The sequence below is a fragment of the Macrobrachium nipponense genome, chromosome 49 (genome assembly GCF_015104395.2).
Source record: "Macrobrachium nipponense isolate FS-2020 chromosome 49, ASM1510439v2, whole genome shotgun sequence".
NCBI lineage: Eukaryota > Metazoa > Arthropoda > Malacostraca > Decapoda > Palaemonidae > Macrobrachium > Macrobrachium nipponense.
Genome location: NC_087224.1, coordinates 19,031,220 through 19,056,956, shown reverse-complemented (window position 1 = coordinate 19,056,956; position 25,737 = coordinate 19,031,220). Strand labels below are relative to the sequence as shown.

The window sequence follows — 25,737 nt, the reverse complement described above, 5'->3', positions numbered from 1 at the left end:
CTCATCATCTTTTCCTTCTTCTTCACGTGTCATGGCAGGTGATCGGAGCCAACGCGACCGTGACCATCTGCTCCTGCAACCACCTGACCTCCTTCGGGTCAGGATTCTTCGTGACCCCCAACACCATCGACTTCGCCTACGTCTTCGCCAACGCAGGATTCGCGGACAACCTCACCATCTACCTGGTCCTGATCATCTCACTGGCCCTCTACTTCATCGGCCTCGTCTATGCCAGGATCATGGTAAGGTCGACACTCTCACTAAAGGATTCTACTGTTAAGCCTCGTCTTCCTAACAAATGTCCCGCAGGCAAAGTCCCGATATATATATATATACAGCGTTTCCCCGTATTCGCAGGGCATAGGTACCAGACGCCCACCCCCCGTGAAAAGCTAAAACCTGCGAATAGTTGAAACCCCTATAAAAACGCGTAAAACTGCTTATTTTGTTGGGTAAAACTCAAGAAAACACCAGCGCCTCAGTGGCGTGATTGGTTTGGTGTTTCCTTCTCACCTCGGTGGGCGCGGGTTCGATTCCCGGCCATTCCATTGAGGATTGAGAGATGTGTATTTCTGGTGATAGAAGTTCACTCTCGACGTGGTTCAGAAGTCACGTAAAGCCGTTGGTCCCGTTGCTGAATAACCACTGGTTCCATGCAACGCAAAAACACCATACAAAAAGTGCATTTTATGATGAAATTGATAACAAAAAAGTAATTTGTGGATATTTCTCATAGAAAAATACCGCGAATAGGCGAATTTTCCGTGAATAATGGGGATATATTTTCCAGAGAGAAATCCACGAATACATGAGTCTGCGAATCTGGAGTCCGCGAATACAGGGCGTTCACTGTATCGCCACGCCCTAGGTTGGGTCAGATTAATTCTAATAAAGTCTGACGAAGGGAATTTGGGTGAGTGAAACATAATGAAATTATTTTCAAGAAGATTCAATGGTTATTTTTTTTAAGATATGGCGTTCTGCTTTTTTCAGAGAAGGGGCTGGTACTCGGTTATCTGTGGGCATTACTTGAGTTTCTTTTCAGCGTCCCTCCTTAGACCCCTAGCTGCTACAACCTCTTTCGTTTTTTGTTGTCTGTACCTCCGTTCATATTCCCTTTCTCCCATCTGACTCTCCTCAACTCTCTCCTTACGCAACTGCAAAAGGTCCTCTTCCTGTTACATCTTTAAATAAACCTTTTACTATCAATTTATGTTTCAGCGCTGAATAACCTTGGTCTTTGGCCTCAATTCTATATTCTATTCTATTCTATAGATTACTGTCGTTTCACCTTAGCTATTGGTTCTAGTCTGTCTAATGCGACACTTTAGTATAGCTATTGGAAAAGGAGGTAGCTCATTACCAGTTTTCCTTCCGTGTCAGCCTGGCGTCTGGCTTCATTCTCTCCCGTCTACAGATAAAGTGCTCCGAGAGACTTGTATAGTTTCCTTGCCTCACAAACCAGGCTCTCACAGTCTGTTGCAAAAGTCTAAACTCTGATTTATGCCTGCCAATACGTGGAGCTCTTATGCCAGCAGGATCTGGTCTTCATAGGTGGTCATCCATCTTCACATTTACTTGACCCAGCTAAGAACTGTTTGTCGAATTTCAGGACAAGAAGGACGTGGAGAAAGTAGGGGCGACGCCCCTGCCTGATAATGACCCCGAAGACAGGTACCTTTATGACGTCATGGTCCACACTGGGCACTTCCCTGGGTCGGGCACTAAGTCTAAGGTGGGTATTTTCTTTCCTGTGAGGGAGAGTTGTCATTATTGGTTTTTTTGTATTGCATGTATACAGATCACATTTAAAATATATCAGTCTAGGATGTATATTTACTAGTGGTGAATGGCTGGTTTCAATAAATCATTTATGATTCTAGACCATTCCAGTTGTTACTAGTGTTCCAATGCTTAGAAGTGAGTGGCAGGTTTATTGTCCTCAACTGCTTACATACGATTGAACTGGTAGTCTAGTTTCATTGAGTTCTGCTTACATCTACTAGCATTCATTTTTGTTGGTGAGTGACTAGTTTTGGGTGAGTAGCCTACCTAGCTAACAAGTTTCATGCATAGAACAGATTCTTTTCTTAGCCAGGCATTAAATCTGTAGCTGACTAGCTCTAGCAAATCAGTTATCCATACAAAATGGCTCTTTCTTAGAAGTGAGTTCTCTCTGCACGCAACAGGTCCAGTTCTTACTGGTGGGCGACTGGAATGAAACAGATGTGCGGACTCTGAATGAGGACACCAAGCGCCCTCTGCTCACCCGCGGAGCTTCCGACCACTTTGTTCTTGCTAATGATAGGTGAGTGCTGAACAGGGCAGATATAATAGAACGCTTTGCAATACGAAAGCTAATTAATAACACTGTCAAACTTTAGTTAAGTATCATGTTTTGGTACAGAATATGAACATAAAAAAATCCATTGAGTACCTCAGTAGTTTGGAAGAAGAAAATGAAGAGCATACCCACTGACTTGCCTTATCTCTGCTAGCTCAAATAAACCCATCTATACCTATTCATATGCCTCCATATCCAAACTTCCCCTACATAACTTAACTGTGCTGAAAGCTTACCTAATCTTACCTTACCATATATAATGTCAGCTCACCTAGCATATTCTTGCCAACTCTAATCTTACCCAGTTTCAATATCCTTAGCCTAGTTTAACCTGTACCTGACCTAATTTAACTAACATTCTGTTACATAGCTTTCAGCCATTCTCTTTAGTCTCTCCCAACATAACTGTGAAACTCATTTAACTATCTTCGACTAGTCTTCATCAGTCATTTAAGCACAATCCTGGCTAGAACCATAAAGAGAAACAGGAATGTAACTCAGTGGTCAGGTTACAGCACGACGGCAACTAAAGCAACATCAACAGAAATCATAATAGTAATCAAAATAACCTTCTTCTTCTTCCTGAAGGCCCCTAGGCCCACTACAGTACCTCCGGATCTGGCACGACAACAGTGGCAAGGGCAAGACGGCCTCCTGGTACTTCTCCTACATGGTCGTTAGGGACGTGCAGAGTGGTGAGGAGTTCCAGTTCATCTGCAATAGTTGGTTAGCTGTAGAAGAAGGGGATGGACTAGTGAGTTTTAGCAAATTTATGCTAGTTAACAGATAGAGAAACACTGTACATTGAAATTAAAAACTGGTGAGTGTACTACAGCACACTGACAAAAAACCCAAAATAATTGTCAATTCTGACAGATCGACCGACTGATCCCTGTGGCTGGAGACGAACAGAAGCGTGACAGAGCCCACGTTTTCGGCAAGACTGTCGAGAAGAACCTCTCTGACGACCACTTGTGGTTCAGCGTCTTCTTAAGACCGGCTCGGTCGCGGTTCACGCGGGTGCAGAGGCTCTCGGCCTGCATGGCACTCCTTTATCTCTCCATGTTGGTGAACGCCATGTTCTACGAGAGGGTAAGGAGTTGGGGTGTTAAGTTTTTTACTCAGACAACATTGAGAATCTTTCCTAGAGAGTGACCCACAAGGGTTTTAACCCGTGATGTATCCGCCTTTGCGTCATGTATAGTACAACCCTGTCAGGGATGCCTGTGAAAAACATAAACAAAAGATTGTAAATATCATAAAGATAATGACCCCAAAGAAATATTAGTCCTAGATAATGAACACCAAAAATCCCTGGGGTCACTGTATATAAAAGATCTGCATTGGGAGGTGAAAGGACCATCAGCTATGATGCCCCTGGCATGACTCCACAAGGACTTGACCATCCAGTCCTCTGCAAGTCTTTGGAATGAGGTTACTCTTTAGCTTCTTGTCCATCTCCATCATGTTTGTAGCCTACCACAATAAGGAAGCCCACTGGTACAAGTCATTATTGATATGCATGCATATATACATGCGTAACAGCATCTGATGGGACCTAGAAAGACATGTGTGGCTAGCAACCTCATCCCTGAAGACTTGTTGAGAGAGCGGAGGGCCATGCCCCTCTGGTGGCATCCCATCCAAAGGGAAAGCAAGCTTATATGGTGATTGCCTTATAGTGATTTCAAATGCACACGAAGCAGTAAAAGAACAAAACCTATACAACACAAGTCCTCTTCCATCCGAAGGTCCCAGACACGCCAGGGGCGGGAGGCCTGAACCTGGGATTCTTCAGCGTCTCTCCCGAGGCGATGGGCGTCGGCTTCATCAGCAACCTGATCGTCTTCCCACCCTCCTTCCTCATCGTGTTCTTCTTCAGGAAGGCCAGGCCCCGTAGCCCTAAGAAATCGCGTCTCAGAGAGGCCCTGGTTAAGCAGACTCTCCACAGTGGAGAAGGTGATAGATTTAGATAACGTGATGCACACAGACACGCACACATATATATATACTTCCATTATATTTTCCATTTCTCCATCCACCTTCATTTATTTTTTGTTGCATAATCAGTAATTTTCCATTATTATTATTATTATTTTTTTTTTTTTTGCTCTATCACAGTCCTCCAATTCGACTGGGTGGTATTTATAGTGTGGGGTTCCGGGTTGCATCCTGCCTCCTTAGGAGTCCATCACTTTTCTTACTATGTGTGCCGTTTCTAGGATCACACTCTTCTGCATGAGCTACTTCAGCCTCTAGTTTTTCTAGATTCCTTTTCAGGGATCTTGGGATCGTGCCTAGTGCTCCTATGATTATGGGTACGATTTCCACTGGCATATCCCATATCCTTCTTATTTCTATTTTCAGATCTTGATACTTATCCATTTTTTCCCTTTCTTTCTCTTCAACTCTGGTGTCCCATGGTATTGCGACATCAATGAGTGATACTTTCTTCTTGACTTTGTCAATCAACGTCACGTCTGGTCTGTTTGCACGTATCACCCTATCCGTCCTGATGCCATAGTCCCAGAGGATCTTTGCCTGATCGTTTTCTATCACTCCCTCAGGTTGGTGCTCGTACCACTTATTACTGCAAGGTAGCTGATGTTTCTTGCACAGGCTCCAGTGGAAGGCTTTTGCTACTGAATCATGCCTCTTTTTGTACTGGTTCTGTGCAAGTGCCGGGCATTCGCTTGCTATGTGGTTTATGGTTTCATTTTTCGTATTGCACTTCCTACATATGGGAGAGATGTTATTTCCGTCTATCGTTCTTTGAACATATCTGGTTCTTAGGGCCTGATCTTGTGCCACTGTTATCATTCCTTCAGTTTCCTTCTTGAGCTCTCCCCTCCGTAGCCACTGCCATGTGTCATCGCTGGCTAGTTCTTTAGTCTGTCTCATGTATTGTCCGTGCATTGGTTTGTTGTGCCAGTCCTCTGTTCTGTCTGTCATTCTCCTGTCTCTGTATATTTCTGGGTCTTCGTCTACTTTTATTAGTCCTTCTTCCCATGCACTCTTTAGCCACTCGTCTTCACTGGTTTTCAGATATTGCCCCAGTGCTCTGTTTTCGATGTTGACGCAGTCCTCTATACTTAGTAGTCCTCTCCCTCCTTCCTTTCGTGTTATGTATAGTCTGTCCGTATTTGCTCTTGGGTGTAGTGCTTTGTGTATTGTCATATGTTTCCTGGTTTTCTGATCTATGCTGTGGAGTTCTGCCTTCGTCCATTCCACTATTCCTGCGCTGTATCTGATTACTGGCACTGCCCATGTGTTTATGGCTTTTATCATATTTCCGGCATTGAGTTTTGACTTGAGTATCGCCTTGAGTCTCTGCATATATTCTTTCCTGATCGTGTCCTTCATCTCTTGGTGTTTTATATCCCCTCCTTCTATTATTCCCTGGTATTTGTATCCTGTCTCATCTATGTGTTTGATGTTGCTCCCATCTGGTAGCTTTATCCCTTCAGTTCTCGTTACTTTGCCTTTTTGTATGTTGACTAAGGCGCATTTTTCTATTCCAAACTCCATCCTGATGTCCCCAGATACAATCCTTACAGTCTGGATTAGGGTATCTATTTCCTTGATGCTCTTACCATACAGCTTGATGTCGTCCATGAACATCAGATGGTTAATTCTGTTGCCTCTTTTCTTGAGTTGGTACCCGGCATCCATCTTCTGTAGTACTTTTGTCATGGGAATCATGGCTACTACGAAGAGTAGTGGGGACAGTGAGTCGCCCTGGAAGATCCCTCTCCTGATATTAACCTCTGCTAGTCTTATTCCAGAGCTTGTAAGTATTGTATTCCAGTTGTGCATTGTATTTTTGAGGAAGCTGATGGTGTTTTCCTCTGCCCCATATATTTCCAGGCCTTCTATTAGCCATGTGTGTGGTATCATGTCGAAGGCTTTCTTATAGTCTATCCATGCCATGCTTAGGTTGGTTTTCCTTCTCCTACTGTTCTTCATTACCATTTTGTCTATCAGGAGCTGGTCTTTTGTGCCCCTACACTTCCTTCTGCAGCCTTTCTGTTGGTGGGGATGGTGTTTGTCTCCTCTAGGTAGCTGTATAGCCTTTCACTGATGATACCTGTCAGTAACTTCCACATTATTGGTAGGCAGGTGATAGGCCTGTAGTTACTGGCTATATTTCCCTTACTCTTGTCTTTTTGTACTAAGGATGTTCTTCCTGTGGTCATCCATTTGGGTGCATGGTGATTTGAGATACAATGCTGGAGTTGTTCTGCTATTCGTGGGTGTAGGGCCTTGAAGTTTTTGAGCCAGTATCCATGGACTTCATCGGGCTGGGGACCTGGGCTTTCCAATTTGGCATTTTCTTTATTTGGTGTCTGACTGTGTCTGTCGTGATCTCTGTGAATCTTTGTTTTATTCTCCCTGTTTCTTCTTCCTTGACTTCCTGGAGCCATGTTGCATGTTTGTTGTGTGATACCGGATTACTCCATATGTTTTCCCAGAGTCTCTTACTTGGTTCGGCTTCAGGAATTTCTGGGTGGTTGTCTTCCCCCTCTTAGTTGGCTGAATAGTCTTTTCTGGTTGGTTCCGAATAGTTTGTTCTGTTGGTATCCCTTATTCCTGTTCATGTACCGTTGGATCTTATTATTATTATTATTATTATTATTATTATTATTATTATTATATTATTATTATTATTACTTTATTATTATTATTATTATTATTAATTATTATTATATTATTATTATTATTATTCTTATTATTATTATTATTATTATTATTATTATTATTATTTATTATTATTATTTTAGTAATCAAAATGTGGCGCTGATATCCTCGAATTCCTCTCATTTTGACTCTGATTAGAACTTACACGTTTAAACTTCATTGCCTTCACTTAAAATATCCTGATTTGCTGCATAAAGTACTCACATACATTTGATTTGAATTCTGAGACTATATTAGTCATAAACTAAATATAAATCCTTGGTGATAGTATCGTTGTCTTCGATGAGGCTAACCCTAAATGAGTAATGATGTTTATCAGTCATAGACTTAAGATTTTTTTTTTTCTGTCATAGCAGACAACAATACTTTCTTTTTTCAGAAGTTGATGACGCAAATGCAAAGCCGCCAAAGAAGGGATTCTTCCACTTCCTGTCCGCCATTCGATCTGCCTGCTCTATCTCGAAGCCAAAAGACCCCGAAGGGCAAAGAAAGAGCCCTACGGACATTAAGCCAACAACCTTGGAGGCTAAGCAAAAGCACCCTTGGAGCACCAAGCTAGTACCATCAGAACCACAAGAGGACAACAGTTCTGGCAGCCGGGTGGGGAAGCGTTCTAGCGCTACCAGCCAGTCTTCCCGTCAACAACTGATAACACCAGAAAATTCCTCCAGCAGTAGAGAAGAAAATGGCCAGGAGAAATCTCTAAGTAGGGTAAGATGAGACACGTTACCTGCTAGACATTTGATTTCATACTGACTTATTCTATTTCATCTAGTACGGGAACTGGAATGGATTGACAAAGAGCATTGACTTCAATGTAAAGGCTGCCACTAACGCATAGTTATACCCGAGCAGTTATGCCTGTGCAGTCGAACTGAGCCCACTAACCTTGAGCTTTGCCTGCACAGGCATAACTCTGTATTTATAATTGAGCATTGGCAGCGACCTTAATAGTTTTATGGTTTATCATTGCCTTTTGGCTTCACTGGAATTTTTCTTAACAGGGTTTTGTGTGACACTAGCCTTACTAAGCCTCCAAAGTATAACCTAAGCTTTACTGCTTCATGTTTTTTTTATTGGCAAAAGAATAGATACTTATCATAACCTTCAAGGTGTTACACAAGCAAGGTTTTCTGACAACTTTCAGCATCTTGCTGCCAAGTAGATTTACCAAGTATCCAGCACTGGAGGTGAAACTGAAGAAATGTACCTTCTTGTGCTTGGTGATGCTTTAGTAAACACAAGTGACTACAGTTTTGGCAACTATACAAAAGCAAAAATACGCCAAAGTTTCTTCAGCACAATCGAGTTTTCTGTACAGCATATAGTCAAGGCCACCAAAATTATATCAATTTTTCGATGGTCTCGGTATAATTCTGTATAAGCCATGGCCCAAGAAACTTTAACCACAGCCCCTTGGTGGCCTGACCTACATCGTTGCCAGATGCACGATTATGGCTAACTTGAACCTTAAATAAAATAAAAAGCTACTGAGGCTTGAGGGCTGCAATTTGGTATGTTTGATTATTCGAGGGTGGATGATCAACATACCAATTGGCAGCCCTCTAGCCTCAAAAGCTCGCATCTTCAACAACCTTGTCAATAGACTGCATCACATGACTACTGGTTTTAGTTTCTCTAAAAGAAAACTAGAGAACTGGCTTTGTCTGTCCGTCCGCACTATTGAGGGATAGAGGGCAACGAATTGGTAGGTTGACCATCCAACCTCCAATCATCAAACATACCAAATTGCAGCCCTCTAGCTTTTCTACCGAACAGAATTATTTTGGCAGCAAGACATCTAAAGATGTTGGAAAGTTACGCGCGTGAAGAAATCTTAAGTTTAATCATTCAAACGCTCATAGAAGTATTTCTAGGAGTGGAATCCCTCTCGTACGAGGTTTTACCATGAGTTTATTGAACCTACACCTACCCTTCTTCCAGCATTTGATTTGCCATTATCTACATAAGCCTTTCTCCCACTGAAACACCCTGCAGAGAAAGAGGAAGTTGACCCTTCCGTGGTGGTGCGTCATCATAGCGTGGGTCCTCTGTGCCATCAGCATAATGGTGGCTGTGTTCTTCCTCTGGGCCTACGGCATCCAATTCGGCAACGAGAAAGCGACCAAGTGGCTGACTGCTCTCATCTCCTCCATCTTCTCTTCTGTGCTCTTTACTCAGCCAATTAAGGTATGTTAGAGTTCACACTAAGCTAAATATCACAATCTTACTAGACTGTATTGAAAGAAACTGGGTGATATTCAGTTTATGCTTACAGAAATGAAACACTGTAAAATTTTGCTCAAATTGAAATGATTAAAAATTGCTTAAGGGGAGCGCTGACACCATAAGGCCCCATTATAAATTGAATGACTATTTCTACCTTATGATTGAAGGGATTTGCTTCAAATCTTTACACTTATTCCACAATCAATGCTGAAAATTCCCTCGTCAGGAAATTTAGAAATTCGACCTCTAAGTTTAATTTTCTTGCAGTTGAAAAATTTTAGTTTAGGTGCAGTAGGAGTGATAGACGACTAAATGATAAAGAAACGTCCTTAACATAGCTGTGGATGAAGACTGGATACATGCCAAGACCAAAGTCAGCTCAGTGTTCCTATTTTTCATAGAAACTCCCTTCGTGTAAGACCCTAGTTCGTCTCTTGTTTTCAAGACTGACGCTACTCTTCCTTCTCTTTCACGTTCTCATATTGTATGGGCTAGATTATGGTATTAACTTTCAGTCCCATCCCAAATTAAGGTTCAGTAACTAATAAATGTCACGTGTTTAGGTGCAAGAGGAATGTGATCTTTCCTAGATTCTGACCCCTAAGAGTTTTATCGCAGTATGTGTCCAACTTTATGATGCATTTAGTACAAGCCCGCTGGGGATTACTGTAAAAACACAAACAAAAGACTGTAAATATCATATTGGTCCTAGATAATGACCCAGAAAAATCCTTGGGGGTCACTTTCTAGGAAACATCCCTGTAAATATCATAAAGAAATATTAGTCCTAGATAATGATTACCCCAAACTTCATTGAGTGTCACTATCTAGGGGAGATCTAAGAAATGTTCACTTGATGAATATGCCAGATTGAATCATTCAAACCAAATTTCAAAGAGAATTTTGTCTTGTTTATCTAATTACTGACTGACTTACTCTAGATCTACCTGACTGCGATGCTGCTCTCCTACATCTGCAAGAAGCCTCTGAACGAACACGAGGATTACGACGACGATGAGGAGGAATTCGACGCCGAGAGTGATGAGACCCTCCTTCATGGACCTCCCACTGGACATAGTAAGTTTTCACTGAGTGGGATAAGTGGAGCCCACTTGGCTCTACAGACAAGGAAACTCGACTAATTAAAGTCCACAACTTAAGCACTGAGCGCGTAAAGAAAGAATTCAATAGCCTAATAGCTCTAAACATAATAACCTGGCACAGGGGACACTGTGATCACGAAGGTGGTTCCCTGCAAGGTGAGGTTCACCATTGCGCTCTGGTGCTGCCGACCATAGCGACTGACCCAAATGAGGTCAGCTCATTCGCTAAATTAAGACTGCAGCAACAAACAATACAAATGAAGCTGACAAAGTACGAGTTTATTTTACTAAAGTTTGTTAGGAATACTATGTTATTAGGAAAAATAATGGTACTCAGACCTGTAAATATATCGGACCCTTAAAGGGACAAAGGGAAATAACTTAGAGTTTCAGGGAAATTATAAAAGTATGAAATTTAAGCAAATTCCTTGTGATATGTTTGTCAGAATGTCTGTTTGTCTGTCTGTATCTCCATCCTCTTTTTTGTGTCTATGAACTGCGTAGTTTTGAGGTTCAGGTTATTGATAGCCTTATCTGCATTGAGTGGAGCAGTAGTGCTCAGAGGATCCACTCACTCAATGCTACGCCACTCTGCAACACTAATCATTCCCACCTGTCTCCCTCACGCCGAAGGCTACCGCCGAAGGAGGTCACAGATCCAGCTAGGTCCCGGCATGAGTGCGGAGGAGCTAGAGGCCGCCAGGTCCCGGCGGGAGAAGGAGGTGGCGATGCAGGCCCTCATCTTCGAGATCGGGGTGTACTCCATCTTCCTGACCATCATCCTGTCAGTTGGCTACGGCTCCAGGGACCCCAACATCTTCTTCATGAGGCAGAACGTCGTCAACACCTTCGTCGAGAGCCAGGTCGGCGGCGATAGCGAGTGTCCCCCGTTCTCGGAGGTGAGGGGCCGAGTGGATTGATAATATAGATTCGAATCTTGTTCTAGTGTCCTTGTTTACACTCCCCGCCAAAGAGCAGAGCCTTTGAGGTCACTCAAAGGACTTTTCCCACCTTTCATCATAATCAGTCTTGTTCATGGTTAGGAAGAATCCTATCTTTGCATTTTTTAATAGCTGAGGAAAAAATTGAATACAGTTTTTCTGTTCTTTGTATGTAGTCAAGAAAAGAATCTGAGTATGATTCTTCTTCACTTAATAGCAAGAAATATTATGCTAGTATTATTTTGTTCACAGCTATGACAAGAACCCAGTTACAACTTCTTTTGCTTATAGACAAGAAAAGAATCTAATGGCATCTCTTCTTCTGTTTATAGAAAAGAAGAGACTCCAGTTACATTTTCTGTTTGTTTATTAGCAAGAAAAACCTCTACCTGTATTCTTCTCTGATAGACAAACAAGGAAGCAATCTGATCGATCTTCTCTTCTTTAAACATCCAGCTGCAACTCATGTCTTGATCTTTTGGTTACAGGCGGCAGTAGAATCGGACTTGTGGTGCTGGGCGAGAGAGATTCTGATACCAAACCTCATGGACCCCTACCTGTACAACGGGGAGCACCGCCCGCAGACCATGTGTGGTACTCTGATCGATCGCGTCAGCTTCCTTCTGGGACACCCAATCTTCAGGCAGATCAGGAAAGTGCCAGGTGACGTAAGCAAAGAACAAGGAGGTTTTCGAAGGTCGAATTTGCTCTTTCCACTCGTTCCTTTCCTTTATTATTGACCTCTTCTGCTTTTGCTGTTGTTCGACTGCATAAAGTGATACTCTCTGTCAATCTTCTTTGTGCCAACAGGCCCATCACACTAACATCCTGTCAATCACCTAATCACCTTTGTGCCAACAGGCCCATCTCACCAACACCCTGTCAATCACCTCTGTGCCATCATGCTCATCTCACTAACACCCTGTCAATCTTCTTTGTGCCAACAGGCCCATCCCACCAACGTCCTGTCAATCGGCCGCGCTCTGAAGACAACAGAGACTTTGGGCTCGGCTGGAACGTGACAGGAAAAGGACCACCCCATTACATCTACAGATCTTCTCTCCAGCTTCATGGCTTTCCGTATGACGGCATTCTGGATAAGTAAGTTGGTTCCTGTTATGCTGAAACTCTCAGCAGCGACCCACAGCGGCCTGCGTTGATGGCACCTATAGCGGCGTCAGACGCACAATCATGGAGAACTTTAAACTTAAATAAAATCTAAACGACTGAGAGGCTAGAAGGCTGCAATTTGCTATGATTGATGACTGGAGGGTGGATGATCAACATACCAATTTGCAGCCCTCTAGCCTCAGCGGTTTTTAAGATCTGAGGACGGACAGAAAAATCGTCGATAGAGAGTAGTTTTCTCTTCCAGAAAACTAAAAAGCAGAACCTGAAATTATCTGAAAGGTTTTAACTTTCTTATTTTTAATAGAAAGATGAGAATGAACTTTCGTTTCTCCTGAAGTCAATTAGGGATGGCTTAGGAATTGTATACGTTTTCTAGGAATGAAAAAGAAGAGGAATTACGGGACCTGCTCGGAATAGCCTGGGAATTGTTGCTGGCGCTTAGATACAAAATGATTGACACTCTGCGACTGTTTTGCATTCCAAATTCATACGAAAACATCCCCTTGGCATCCTCGTGAACGGTTTGGGAATCGTGGCCGAGACGAAAGGCAACAAGAAGGATAACTTGGAATGCTGAGAAAAGTTTAGGAATCTGAACTTTCAAGAAAGAAATGGGTACTCTGGCATGCCATGGAGTGTGGGAGGGACTGTAGTGTGACAGAGACGAAAGCCCTGTATTGAGTGGACTCCTTTCAGGATAGGAATGTGAGATTCTTATCCTGAATGTGAGATTCCTATCCTTTAGGCCAGAGGCCAAGCGCTGGGACCTATTTGGGGTCATTCAGCGATGAAACGGAAATCGACAGGATAAGGTTCGAAAGATGTAACAGGAGGAAAAGGTGCATAGCAAGATGGAAGCAAGAGAATATGAATGGAGGTACAGTAAAAGGAATGAAAGGGGGTTGCATCTAGGGACCTAAGGGATGGACGCTGCAAAGAACATTTATACATTTAGTAATGCCTACAGTGCACCGCTGGGGCTTCACTGATGGCACTAGCTACGGAGGGGAATCCTTTTAGAATGGCAGGTGTTGGTAAAGATGAAAAATAGTTATGAAAAGCGTAAAAAAATAGATAAATAAATAAAAAACCAGAAAGTGCCTTTACGTTTTTGGGATAGTCCAAGAACGGCGCGTTCAATAGGAAGGAAAATAGAGAAGCCTTTCGTTTGATTGCAGCGCTACAGAGGCCGCGGCTTTGATAGGAATAAAAGAAAAAAATGACAATAGAAAACTTAGTCCGCTCGGAACCGGAGAGGTTTTAAATTCTCGCCGGACTGGAAATTCAAAATATTTGACTCGTTGCCCCCCCCCCCCTTCCGGTTATTCCGGGGGGACATCTTTGGTAAGGGGGGAGGGGTGGCGCCTCTATGTGAGTTTTTATTATTAGGCTTCTACAAAAGAAAACTATTGAAATGGCTTTGTCCTTCCGTCCGCGCTTTTCCTGTCCGTCCTCAGAACTTCAAAACCATCGAGGCTAGAGGGCTGCAAATTGGTATGTTGATCATCCACCCTTCAGTCATCAAACATTCCAACTTGCAGCCCTCTAGCCTCACTGGTTTTTGTTTTATTTAAGGTTAAAGTTAGCCATGATCGTGTGTCCGACGACGATATAGAACAGGCCACTACCGGCATGTGGTTAAAGTTCCATGGGCCACGGCTCATTTATACCGAGACCACAGAAAGATAGATCTATTTTTGGTGGCCTTGAATATACGCTGTACAGAAAACTTGATTGCGCCCAAGGAAACTTAGGAGCATTCTTTACTTATGTTTACTTATGAACCTTATACATTCAAAGATGCTATACTGGACCCTGGTGTCATTTTTTCTAAAACTAGGGTACAGTCAGTTCATTCCGGAATAAATCTTTTATATAATTCATATATCTGTAATAACTAAAAAAAAGCCTGATTTTTGACAGTCTCAAATGTCATATTGGAACGAATATGGTATGATATCAACCAAAGGTTTCTGAGGAAAAATAGTATCTCCAAAATTACGGCGAAAAAATAAAGGTCTAATATTAACATATCTTTTTTCATTCACTATTGTTCTTTGTTTACCTTTTATGTTGCCGGCCCATATTATTATTATTATTATTATTATTATTATTATTATTATTATTATTATTATTATTATTATTATTTTTATTCTATAGATGATACCTATTCATTTGGAACTAGCCCACCATTGACTTATTATTATTTTTTTTTTTCTATCACAATCCTCCAATTCGACTGGGTGGTATTTATAGTGTGGGGTTCCGGGTTGCATCTTGCCTCCGTAGGAGTCCATCACTTTTCTTACTATGTGCGCCGTTTCTAGGATCACACTCTTCTGCATGAGTCCTGGAGCTACTTCAGCGTCTAGTTTTTCTAGATTCCTTTTCAGGGATCTTGGGATCGTGCCTAGTGCTCCTATGATTATGGGTACGATTTCCACTGGCATATCCCATATCCTTCTTATTTCTATTTTCAGATCTTGATACTTATCCATTTTTTCCCCCTCTTTCTCTTCAACTCTGGTGTCCCATGGTATTGCGACATCAATGAGTGATACTTTCTCCTTGACTTTGTCAATTATTATTATTATTATTATTATTATTATTATTATTATTATTATTATTATTATTCTATAGATGATACCTATTCATTTGGAACTAACCCAACAAATGGGACATTGACAAAGAATAAGATGTTTATTAGGAATAAGTAAGAGGAGGTAAAGTGAAATGCAGAAGGAAGAGAACCCCACATACCAAAAACAATTAAAAAAAATAAATTAATAGACAGATAAATACATTAAGAAAAAAAGTATTGAAATTCAGTAAGAATAATATTAGGATAGCAATGCATTGCATTTTCGCTGTATTCGAACAATTACTTCCCAGAGCCAGAGGACCTTCATCCCTGACACTGTTGGACTCTGGAACAGAGGAAGTCGTGCAGTTGGAGGTTCAGAAGTTCAAGCAAAAATGCAATACATTAACCTTGCATTTAAATAATTTTTTTTTGTCTGTTAATGTATTAATTGATTTTTTCTTTCTATTTTAATAGGTGGGATCCCTTCTTTCTGTATCTCCATTAATAGTGTTTGGAATCTTAAAGAATTTCAGGGCAGTGGCCGCTTTGGTGGACTCGTTCCACATGGATAGGTTTTATCTTCTGGATAATAATAATGAATAATAATAATAATAATAATAATAATAATAATAATAATAATAATAATAATAATAATAATAATAAAACAATCCTCATAGTACCACAAGTCTTCAAATGGAGAAAAACAAACCCACAGTTATGTAAATGTACATATATTTAAATCTAAAACTTTAAGGACAGCTTTCGGGAATCTGTTCGGTTCCCCTTATCAATCTGAGATTGATAAGGGGAACCGAACAGATTCTCGAAAGCTATCCTTAAAGTTTTAGATTTAAATATATGTACATTTACTTAACTGTGGATTTGTTTCTCCATCAGTAATAATAATAATACCAGTGAAAAATAGACACTGTAATTTATGGCGCTGAATAAGGTCTAGTGTAGAAATATTACTTCTGAATTAATGTTTTGATTTTAAATCCTGACAGATACAGTGGAGGCGGGTATTTGCTGGAACTCAGGGGACCTCACTACAAGGCTCATCAGACGCTCAACAGACTGGAAAACGAAGGCTGGATAGACGAACAGACGAAGGCAATTTTCGTGGAGTTTGCTTTCTACAATCCTCAGGTAACCACGCCCCCCTGGGTGACATTTATATCTTTCTACCTTTTTCTTTTGTTCTTATTTCTTCCACTATGCGTTCTGTTCGTTTTTTAAGGCCAGAGGCTTATTCAATGCTGTAGACTTTCCACTGTTTTTCAAAGCTAAAAACTTACTCCTTGAGGTACGCATAGCGGCTCTTTTATGAAGAGAAAGAAAACTGAGTTGAATCCATTTTTCTCAGTTGAGAACCTGGTTATTTATAAAGCACTTTTTCTCTCTTCATAACCAAAACTTCATTTACTAGATCATAAATTCAGTGTGAAGGTCATCACCACTTTTCAGTCCTCGACCTTTGGTCTGGAAACACTTTAAGAAAGTTGATGTGAAATACTTTTCCATTTTATTCCAGGCTCACTTACTCACGGTTTCCGTAACTGGTTTGCTTTGCTTAATCTAAATTCTAAGACGTATCATCCAGGTAAATCGAGGGACTTCTATGACTTACCCTCAATTTCCTTCTCGTGTAATTAGAGGGGCTTTCGAGTAGTTGCCCTGCATAATATCTCTCTCTCTCTCTCTCCCCTGCAGGTCAACCTCTTCGGCGTCGTGATGTTCATCTTCGAATTTTTCGAAGGCGGAGGGTTCTTGGCCAAGTTCAAATTCCAGGGGCTGTCGCTGCTGAGGTACCACAGACCCGGAGGTTTCTACATCCTTCTATCCGAGATCGCTTACCTCATCTTCACCTTCTTCTACACCCGCAGGGAATATAAGAGCCTCAAGAAACTGAAAAGGGCGTACTTTAATTCAGTCTGGAACATCCTGGAAATCGCCATCTTGATTCTCTCGTACACAGCCATCGTGTTTTACCTGCTGAAGACTTCGCTGACCTACTACACGATCGACAAGTTCACCGCGACGAAGGGCAAGAAGTACATCAGGATGCAGCCCCTGGCATTCCTGGACGAGGTCGTGGGATACGTCATATCCTTCCAGGTGTTCATAGGCACCCTGAAACTCCTGAAACTCCTGCGGTTCAACAAACGCATCGGGATGCTCTCGGCCACCTTGAAGCACGCCGCAGGGGACATCCTGGGCTTCGGCCTCCTGTTCGTCGTGATGCTCTTCAGCTTCTCGAGCGTCTTCTATCTCATCTCCATGACGTCGGTGGAGGAGTTCTCGACCTTCTCCAGGGCCGTCGAGTCTTGCTTCTTCGAGATCAACAAGAAGTTCGTGGACGTCCGAGAGTCGTCCCGCATCCTGGGCCCCATCTTCTACTTCGTCTTCGCCTTCTTGCTCTACTGGCTCGTCTTCCAGCTCCTGATCGCCATCATCTGCAACGCCTTCGCCGAGGTGAGCAGCGACTTGAGCGCTCAGCCCAACGACTACGAAGTCGTCGAGTACATCATGTCTCGCGTCTCCGCCTACATCTCGGCCTTCCACCCGAATTCGGTGAGGGAGGTCAACATACAAGCGCCCAGGGGGCCCGACATCGACTCGCAGTTACGGCATCTCAACCACTCGCTGGATAAAGCACTGGATGCCCTGGACAGAGTCACGGGGGGGCAGCAGCAGACCCCTTCAGCAGAGAAAGAAAAGCAAGGTCGTGAGTAGTTGACTGAAAAGTTGATTGCCATGACGAGGTCAATAATCTAACTGCAATTGATTTATTGTCGAATAAACCTATATGAAAATAACGTCAATGTACATTACCTGGCGCGTTGATAATTAATCGAGTTCATGAGCAGATGTCGTTGGGAATGGCACCGCTACATTGCAGGGAAAACCTACACCGGAACCTGCACTGCCTCAGTGCTCCCCCTACCCTCCTGATCCCCTACCTTCCCCGAACCACCCCCCACCTAGGTGGACAAACAGGTTTGCAGGGGCGGACAAACTGATTTGCAGGTCGGACAACCAGGTTTGCAAGGTCGGACAAACATGTTTGCAGCGGCAGAAAAAAGGTTTACACGAGGAGGGTAGATGTGTCATGTCTCCTCTACTTTCCCGATCGCGACCAGAACACGGAATTCTATTCGTTCTTCTGTGTTCCGTGAAAGCTCACCAGACTTTTCAAATCCTCTTTCTTAATCTGTATTCGACTTGCCTAACCATATATATATATATATATATATATATATATATATATATATATATATATATATATATATATATATCTTCAATTAACTTGATCTTAATATTTTATTCATTCATAGCATACTGCTTGAACAAGACCACCAACATCAGCGCTTCAGTCAAAAGGACACTCTACCAAATAATTCTTTGTCCTCTGTGCCATCACAAGTACCTGAATTTATTAACAACAATTTTCATCCCCGTGCAAATTCTTCGATAACGTCTATAACAGCACTGAATCATCATCAAAGTCAATTCTATACTTATCACTTTTTTGTAGGATCATATCATAAAAAAAATGCTTCGATTATCTCTGTATATCTGCATTTCAATAAAACGTCATATTCTACGTGTTTTTTTATTTTTATTGTTTTTATTCCTTTGGTTGGAATTCAGTTTTTTTTGTTCCCGTTCACAGATTCGTTGAACTGGCTGTACTGGTAACAATGTTGTTGTGTGTATATGGATATATTTACATAATATTATTATATAAATATTATATATATTATATATATATATATATAATATAATATATATATCTTTATTTAGTATATATGTATAAATATATATATATATATATAGAGTTATACTTATTAATATATATATTAATATCTATATATATATATACATATATTATATATCATCCATAAATATATACTATATATATGGTATTATATATATATGTGTGTATAGAAATTGATATTTATATGTGCATATATACACATACATAAAAATATACCTATATAAATATATATACATACATATACACAGACATATATATTTAATAAGTGTATGCATACATTGTCTGTTACTTTCCTACATCTTTATATCTTCAGTAGAACAGAAGACATCAAGGTTTTTAATCTGGCCACAACGGGGTTTCCTGGTTCCTCTGTTGAATAGAAAGGCCTTCTTCTTTCCCATGATAATTTGGGACAGAATCTAGTCAGAAAAATCTCTCTCTCTCTCTCTCTCTCTCTCTCTCTCTCTCTCTCTCTCTCTGTCTGTCTTTGTGTGTGTGTGTTTATTGTATCTTTGTAGATATGTATGAACCCATTATTAGTTTGTTTTTAGTTACTACAAAGAAAATTACGAACGCATATATATATATATATGTATATATATATATATATATATATATTTATATATGTATATATATTTAATATATGTATACATATATATATATATACATACACATATATATATATATATATATATATATATATATATATATATTATATCTGTGTAAAACGGTACTATATAACCATGATTGTATTGTAGAAGAATAGCTGGCATGAATATCATAACACTGTATATTCGAAAATATACTTTAGTTATAAATTCTATCACTTGCCTGTGCAAGCAAGCAAGCAAGCAATGCTATAGCGAAGGACACCATCGTTTTCTCTCTCTCTCTCTCTCTCTCTCTCTCTCTCTCTCTCTTGTATCCTTTGCTTCACATATGCAGATCCTGACTTGGATTCCTATTGAATAGAGCAGGCGCGATGGCGCCTGCCTAAGATGACTATTACTCTTCTCCGAATGCAAATATGGAGCGGAATCACAAGCAAATAGGGGACGACGCTCCTCCCCCTCCCTATAAATGGGATTCAGCGAGTTCTTTTTCTCTGTCTCGAGTCGTTTCTCCTGTTATATTTCTCCTGTTATCTCTATCTCCCTCTATCTCTCGGGTCTACCGTGATGCGGTACGATACGTTTTCCTCCCCAAATCTTTTTTTTTTTTTTTTTTTTTTTTTTTTTTTGGCAGGAGCAGCAGCGACGACGGTACGGCACGATGTTGAAATTAACCAAACATATCCAAGACAGAGGCGAGCGCGTTGCCCCGTGGCCCGCAGCCACGATGTATTTCTCCCGAATCTCTTCGTTCGGGTCCCACAACGGACGCTCTCTCCGCCGGCGGGGTCGCCCCGGACCGCGACGCTGCTTTCTGAACGCGACGACGGTCCCCCTGCGAAGTAATCATTGGTAAAGGAAGCCCTACGAGGGCCGGGAAGCCCCAAAAGGGAGCAGCGCGCCCCACTCCCAAATTACAAACTCGCGGAGACTGATCAGGGCCGCTGCGATGGGGGAGATGTCTTCGGCTTTATGGCCAGGGAGCCGCTGAGGCTAGAATCCCCTGACGCCGGAGGAAGGGGACTGTCCGGCCGGCGATGCGCAACACTGGGTCTTAGATCGCCAATCCGTAAGGGCGATTTCGCCCTGCGGGGCGCCGAAAAGACCCCGCCGTTGGATTTGGACCTCAACGGCGTCCTCCCGCGAGGGCGGAAACCGCCTGTCATCCGCGGAAACCGCTGTTATATTAACAGGGGCGGGATTGCGTCGCATTGCATATATATCTTTTAAAAAACAAATCTATACACAGAATATCCTTTTTTTTTTATTTTATTCTTTTTTTTTGTTTTTATTCGAGAGAGAGAGAGAAAACTTTGTCGTCCATTTCGCATGAAAGCGCAGATCAACCTTTTTTATTCTCTCTTTTCATTATTCCATTGGAGGACGCTGCCAGAAAAGCGTATTTTTGGAAAACTTACAACAATAAATACAAATGAAATGCGCTGTTGTCCCCGATGCACTTTTGTTTCTTCCTCGACCAATTGGTTTCCTGCAAAAGTAATGGAAAATATTGATTATATAGCAAATGAATTACATTATGGCTTCTTCTCTCTCTCTCTCTCTCTCTCTCTCTCTCTCTCTCTCTCTCTCTCTCTCGTACTTACTTATATGAATATTCAAATACTCTCTCTCTCTCTCTCTCTCTCTCTCTCTCTCTCTCGTACGTACATGAACGCATTCATATACTATCTCTCTCTCTCTCTCTCTCTCTCTCTCTCCTGCTCCAAGAGATAAGTGAGCGCACGATCTCCTAATCCTTGTAACTCCTTGTAACTCTCTCTCTCTTTCTCTCTCGCTCTCTCCCTCACGTACTTTTTTGTACACATATTCATATGACCTCTCTCTCTCTCTCTCTCTCTCTCTCTCTCTCTCTCTCTCTTATGTACATATTGTACATATTCATATAATCTCCCCCTTCTCTCTCTCCTTCATTCTCTTTACGTACATAGTTGTACGCATATTCATATGCTCTCTCTCTCTTCTCTCTCTCTCTCTCTCTCTCCTGCCCAAGGAGATAAGTGAGGACACGATGTCTCCTCGGATGGACTAATAAGTCTCTGAGACATGCTAATTCTTGTAACTCCTTGAAACTCTCTCTCTCTCTCTCTCTCTCTCTCTCTCTCTCTCTCTCTCTCACACACACACACACACACACACACACACAAAAGTTATAGCTTTAGGAATTGTAGGAGAAACGGCAGACTGGGTCGAAGACTGGCTAACTTTTACAAAACAGAGTCGTTATAAATGGTGAAGAATCAGAATGGGCAGAAGTAACAAGCGGAGTTCCCCAGGGTTCTGTCCTTGGCCCTCTCGTGTTTTTTTTATTTACATTACTGACATTGATGAAGGCATAACTAACAGGATAGCCAAATTTACAGATGACACCAAACTACATAGGTGTCAATGCAGCAGACCCAGATGCAGTGGAAAGTTTAAGAAATTATCTAATGAAAATAGGAGAGTGGTATAAAAAAATGGCAAATGCCTTTTACCGTAGATAAGTGTAAAGTGTTACAAATAGGAACATCAAGCCTCCTGCCAGCTACATGCTGCTTGGGAATGACATGAATAGTGTAGAATAAGAGGAGGACCTTGAAGTCATTATTACCAAGGACTTAAAATCCACAAAACAGTGCATAAAAGCAGAAAAGAAGGCACAGAAACTAGTGGGATACGTAAAGGGGCAGTTCAAATAAGGAAACAAGGAAGCTGTACTGCAGCTCTACACGTCAATAGTTAGACCCCATCTTGAATATGCGTAAATAGATTAGAAGGAGTACAAGCAAGAGCCACAAAGTTAATTCCATCCCTCAGGCAAATAGGTTACCGAAGACGACTAGAGAGCCTGAACATGTGTGGCTTAGAAACACGACGATTGCGAGGACAACTAATAGAAACGTTTAAATTACTGAAAGGCAAAACAAAAGTAAACAGTAACCTATTTACAGTAAACGAAAACCAGACAAGAAATAATGGATGGAAACTAGAACTGAAGCGATACAACACATCCCATTGTGGGAACTTCTTTACATACAAGATATGTGACACGTGGAATAAACTGCCACCAGAAGTCGTAAACAGCAACAGCGTGGAAGAGTTTAAAAGAAAGCTAGACAAAATCGTTAGGACACTGTGAATGCACAGTAAAACCTGCTCCTACAGATAAGTGAGCACACGATGTCTCCTCTTAGGATGGACTAACAAAGCCTTTGAGACATCCTTATCATTGCAACTCCTTGTAAAATTCTCTCTCTCTCTCTCTCTCTCTCTCTCTCTCTCTCTCTCTCTCTCTCTCTCTCTCTCTCTCTCTCTCTTTCTGGTAGCACAATCAAATGAACATGAAGCGATAACACCATTGTGCTATATTTGTCGTAATGTGGTTTCTAAGAAGTCAATATTGCATTAAAATCTATTCTCCACGATTCAAAGATATAAGATATCGATATTGCCTTCATTATATATATATATATATATATATATATATATATATATATATATATATATATATATATATATATATATATATAGGGAAGATTTGGATCGAAATAATGCAATAGATAAGTAAAAAAAAAATGTGATGATGAGTGTAGTGTTTGTTTCGTTCTTAATTTCGGCTTGTTTATTCGTGGAATGAAAATTCTAATAGATAAATACGAAAGGTATAATATGAATGACTTTTGCAATTGTTTACAGATCTGTCTTTCAGAAAAATCAGATGTTCATTATTAGTATTATTATTATTTAGTATTATTATTATTATTATTTATTATTATTATTATTATTATTATTATTATTATTATTATTATTATTATTATTAAAAGTGATTGCTGCCTCAGCTGAATTAATTTGATAAAGGTTCTTCTCTATTTCTCTAATTATTGTTTTCTCATTGTTGCTTAAACTGGTAAGCAACAATGACAAAAAAAAATAATTCGAAAATAAGAGAAGAACCTTTATCAAATTAATTCAGCTGAGGCAGCAATCACTTTTAATAAAACATGTTTAAAAGAGGGTTTACTTCCAGCATATTATTATTATTATTATTATTATTATTATTATTATTATTATTATTATTATTATTATTTATTATTATTATTATTTTTATTATTATTATTATAACAAGTTTTTGTTTATCCATTATTGGCTACTTGCCACTTTATTTATATTATTATTATTATTATTATTAGTATTATTATTATTATTATTATTATTATTATTATTATTATTATTATTATTATTATTATTAAGTTTTTTGTTTATCCTTTATTGGCTACTAGTCACTTTATTTATATTAGCATTATTATTATTATTATTAACAAGTTTGTTTATCCATTATTGTTACTTGCACGTTTTATTATTATTATTATTATTATTATTATTATTATTATTATTATTATTATTATTATTATTATTATTATATTATTATTATTTCGCAAGATAGAACCATGCTTTTTGACAGGAAAGTTTTTTTTTTTTTTATCTGTCATCCAATTCGACTGGATGGTATTTATAGTGTGGGGTTCCGGGTTGCATCCTGCCTCCTTAGGAGTCCGTCACTTTTCTCACTATCCGCGCTGTTTCTAGTAGCACACTCTTCTGCATGAGTCCTGGACCTACTTCGGCATCTAGTTTTTCCAGGTTCCTTTCCAGGGATCTTGGGATCGTGCCTCCTAGTGTTCCCGTTATTATGGGAACAATTTCCACTGGCATATCCCATATCCTTCTCATTTTTGTTTTCAGGTCTTCATACTTATCCATTTCTTTCTCTCTCTTTCTCTTCAACTCTGGTGTCCCATGGTATTGCGACATCTATGAGTGATACTTTCTTCTTGATCTTGTCCGTCAACATCGCGTCTGGTCTATTTGCACGTATCACCCTATTTGTTCTGATGCCATAGTCCCAGAGAATCTTTGCCTGATCGTTTTCTATCACTCCTTCAGGTTGGTGCTCGTATACCACTTATTATTGCAAGGTAGCTGGTGTTTCGTGCACAGGCTCCAGTGGAGGGTTTTTGCTACTGAATCATGCCTCTTTCTGTACTGGTTCTGTGCAAGTGCCGGACATTCGCTTGTTGTGTGGTTTATGATCTCGTTTTTCACATTGCACTTCCTGCATGTGGGAGAGATGTTATTTCCGTCTATCGTTCTTTGAACATATCTGGTTCTTAGGGCCTGATCTTGTGCCGTTGTTATCATTCCTTCAGTTTCCTTCTTGAGTTCTCCCCTCTGTAGCCATTGCCATGTTTCATCGCTGGCAAGTTCTTTAGTCCATCTCATGTATTGCTCGTGTACATTATTATTTTATTATTTTAAATTTAATTTTTTAATTATTATTTATTATTATTATTATTATTATTATTGCTATTATTAGATTTTATTATTATTATTAATTCGCAGGATGGAACCATCCTTTGTGATAAGGCATGCTAAGAGAGGGTCTACTTCCGGCGATAATAATAATAATCATCATACTATGATGGGCGTAATGTCTGTCTGTCTGTCTGTCTGTCATTCAATCACGGCCAAACGGCTGGTCAGATGGGCATTAAACTTGGCAGGGTTATGGTGGGGGACCCTAAGATGGTTTGTAATGGGGTTTCATCCAACCTACCCCCCTCCTTGTTGGGGGTTGGGTGGGGGTGAGAAGGGATTCCCTGAAACGGAGCTGTTTCTGGCCGTGAAACGAGGCTGGTTATTCCCGTAGACTTAATTACTTTACGATTTTTCATACATAATTTCTGTACAACTTCCAGGAGAAAGTCGCGAATATTTCAACTCGGACACAATAGAAGGTGAACAAAATTATCATCAATATCAGCAAGATTTTTTGAATAACTTAAATCCATCGGGACTGCCAGTGCACAAAACGCTGAAGAAGTACTACCCGGTAATGTTGCTTCGGAATTTCGATCCTGCCATAATGGACATAATAAAAAAAGGAAACTGACAAGTTCCAATACTTTCTACTCTTTTTTGGAAGACACAGGATCATAAGAGCATTTATCAGAAGCCATTAACGCACTGACATACAAGTTGCGTCTTTGCAGTAACATAATGAAAAGAAGAATACTTTATTATTCGTATCACCGTGCAAAGTAATTGACAAAGAAACGAACCAATCAAGATCCCTGTTCCGTTAAATGAAAGTCAGACGAGAGAGAGAGAGAGAGAGAGAGAGAGAGAGAGAGAGCCAGCCTTTAACGACCTTAATGCACTACAATTTTATAATTTTATCTTGCTATCGAAAAATGAGAGAGAGAAGAGAGAGGAGATAATTGTGATTTGAGAGCTAAGTAATCCGATAATCCCATC

General features: G+C 40.5%; 1 protein-coding gene across 1 annotated transcript in view; it reads left to right on the top strand.

Moving 5' to 3' along the window:
• LOC135205258 (uncharacterized) overlaps nt 1-17,916 on the top strand; it is a 108,495-nt gene extending 90,579 nt beyond the window's left edge. The window contains exons 36-49 of the mRNA XM_064235608.1: nt 39-242; nt 1,613-1,735; nt 2,190-2,308; nt 2,933-3,098; nt 3,221-3,436; nt 4,096-4,303; nt 7,422-7,753; nt 9,041-9,232; nt 10,213-10,348; nt 11,008-11,273; nt 11,804-11,978; nt 12,263-12,416; nt 16,038-16,179; nt 16,744-17,916. Coding sequence (XP_064091678.1) covers nt 39-242; nt 1,613-1,735; nt 2,190-2,308; nt 2,933-3,098; nt 3,221-3,436; nt 4,096-4,303; nt 7,422-7,753; nt 9,041-9,232; nt 10,213-10,348; nt 11,008-11,273; nt 11,804-11,978; nt 12,263-12,416; nt 16,038-16,179; nt 16,744-17,766 — 3,456 coding nt within the window. The 3' untranslated portion in view covers nt 17,767-17,916. The remainder of the gene's footprint in view (nt 1-38; nt 243-1,612; nt 1,736-2,189; nt 2,309-2,932; nt 3,099-3,220; nt 3,437-4,095; nt 4,304-7,421; nt 7,754-9,040; nt 9,233-10,212; nt 10,349-11,007; nt 11,274-11,803; nt 11,979-12,262; nt 12,417-16,037; nt 16,180-16,743) is intronic.
• Nucleotides 17,917-25,737: the final 7,821 nt, after the last annotated feature.